We start from the raw sequence: 2,172 nt of genomic DNA on the forward strand, positions 1-2,172 counted from the left end.
CGGGCGCGTGGTGCGCGCCGGGGCCCGCGGCGGCGGCGGGCGCGGGGCCGGGGGGCGCGGGGCGCGGTACCGACCTGCTGCGCTGCCGCTCGCTGCTCCACCAGACGTCCCGGGCCGCGGGGCCGCCCGCTGCTGCTGCTGCTCCTGCACGGAGCCGCCGCAAACGCACGCCGTGTATTTTTTATATATATACGCATATTTATAATCACGCGCTACCGTTTTCCTTAGCTCTACCTATCAAGAGCGCAAACACCAACTACTCCGCACAGACGGCGAGACCAACCACAACAGCGACACGCAGAGCCGGCGAGGAGGGAAGAAGAAGGGAAAAAGAAGAAGAAGAAGAAGAAACCCCAGCGGCGGCTGGGCGAGCAGCAGCGGGCGGGCTCGCCCGCTCCGGGCTCTTACCTTGCCCACGAGCAAACTTTGCTGGGCGCCCCCGAGGCGGCCGCGGGGCTCGGGCGCCGCACGCGCTGCGAGGCAGCTCCGCTCCGCTCCGCCCGCTCCCCGCCGCCTATTTATCCATCCTGCAGCCGCCGGCGGTGCCCGCGCTGTTTACAGCCGAGCTGGCTCCTCCCAGCCGGGGACGAGCCCTCCAGCCTGGACGTGCACCGGCGACCGGCCCCCGGCCCGCACGTCGGGGCCGCCCCGGCCCGGGCTCCCCTCGCATCTTCAGGGGACACGCGGAGGTGCTTTAGAGCTTCGTGCGTGGCCACCTTCTGCCCAGGGGCCACCTGGGAGCCTCCCCTCCAGCCTGGGTCCCACAGCCACTGTCCCCATCTGCCAGCCTTGGAATTTACTCCAGCACGTGTTTTCTCCTGGCAGAGGGCACAAAGAGGCTATAGTCGTGTTAACCGGCAGTCATGTCACTAAGTGCCCTGGGCACAGGGGATGGGGCGAGGGGCAGCTGTGCCCAAGTGGGCACCCACATGCCCGGGGTGAACGTSCTGGCCCTGGAGCCTACATGTCCCTAACTGCTAGGCACACAGAGCATTGCTGAATGGTGAACGTCCGTCGTAGAGGAACAGATCCAGGTAACACTCTCTGCTTTTCGTACTCCATAAACGCAAGGAAAATCCCAAGCTGCCGCCTTTGCTGCTCTTTGCTCRTGAGTCACCCCTAGTGCTGGCTCCTCAGGTGGCTTCTGTCATTTTGCTTCCTAAAAAGCACCTTTACTCAATATTRTGCTTAGTTCATGCCCGAATAAGATCTGTATGAATGTAGGTCGAGGGACTTGGAGCTGTTGCTATCAGGATATCACCTGTGGTCACCGGTCCAGGGAAGCTGTTGCTGGTGGCATTTTTGGGCAAGACAAGAAAAGGCCGTTTTGTCTCTAAATATACTACCCCAGTCACTAGYTTCCTAGTTTGGATGATACTGAGAGTGTCAAATATGAGGACGAGAACTCGAACCTTCATCTTACACCTGTCACGGCCCTGCAAAACTCATTCATTTTAAAAATACTTACTCCAGATGAAAGATTTCATAGACTTTGAATCTAAAGCAAAGGAAATATGTTTAAAAAACACTAATCTACACTGTGGCGGTAAAAGCCAGTGTAATGCAAGTGTCAGCTAGCCCTGAACTTCCTGCAGGCCCTACAAAATCCGCAGCCAAGCTGAAGTCACCCTGGTTTAAGTGCGACTTTCCCTGACCAAGGACCAAACGTCTCCAAGCACAAGTGCTGTTCAGAGGCACTTTCCCACCGTAGCCACAAAATTCACACAGATACAATGGTCTCATTCTTTTTCTCAGGAAAAACCTCCTTTGAGGTGAATGATTTCAGTGTTGTTTCCCCCAGTATTAACTGGCCCGAAAAGGAAAATTACAGAGCAAATTAGACTAGAAACATCATCTTGTTTTCCTGAAGATTCACTTTAAGGCAAACACAGAAGTGCCTGTTGTAAACTGCATCTTGGTGCTCAGCAGCTAAAATGTTTTCCTTTCACTCTTTTCCAAATTTCATTTTTTCAGGCTGATTTCTGTTTTTGCAACCCCAGCTTGAAGCTTGCACTGCAGGGGTCAGCAATGAGACACGTCCTCGCCCTAAGACCGTTTCCAAACCCCCTCACACCTGCAATGGGAAATGGTGACTAACAGGTTTCTGCTTCCAGTTCACTAAAAGCGAGAGGAGAGGAGAGGAGAGGAGAGGAGAGGAGAGGAGAGGAGAGG

General features: G+C 55.6%; 2 protein-coding genes across 3 annotated transcripts in view; both read right to left on the reverse strand.

The window, feature by feature from the left end:
* The window catches only part of CEMIP (cell migration inducing hyaluronidase 1), a 107,570-nt gene extending 107,138 nt beyond the window's left edge, over positions 1 to 432 (reverse strand). For both annotated transcript variants that reach the window (XM_026042465.1, XM_026042464.1), the window contains exon 1: positions 409 to 432. The gene's annotated coding sequence lies outside the window, so the exon portion shown is untranslated. The remainder of the gene's footprint in view (positions 1 to 408) is intronic.
* Positions 1 to 2,172, reverse strand: part of LOC112949997 (cell surface hyaluronidase-like) — a 49,959-nt gene that overhangs the window by 45,915 nt on the left and 1,872 nt on the right. The window contains exon 2 of the mRNA XM_026042468.1: positions 766 to 818. Coding sequence (XP_025898253.1) covers positions 766 to 818 — 53 coding nt within the window. The remainder of the gene's footprint in view (positions 1 to 765; positions 819 to 2,172) is intronic.

Source organism: Nothoprocta perdicaria, unplaced genomic scaffold, assembly GCF_003342845.1.
Source record: "Nothoprocta perdicaria isolate Ctin4 unplaced genomic scaffold, notPer1 scaffold_302, whole genome shotgun sequence".
NCBI lineage: Eukaryota > Metazoa > Chordata > Aves > Tinamiformes > Tinamidae > Nothoprocta > Nothoprocta perdicaria.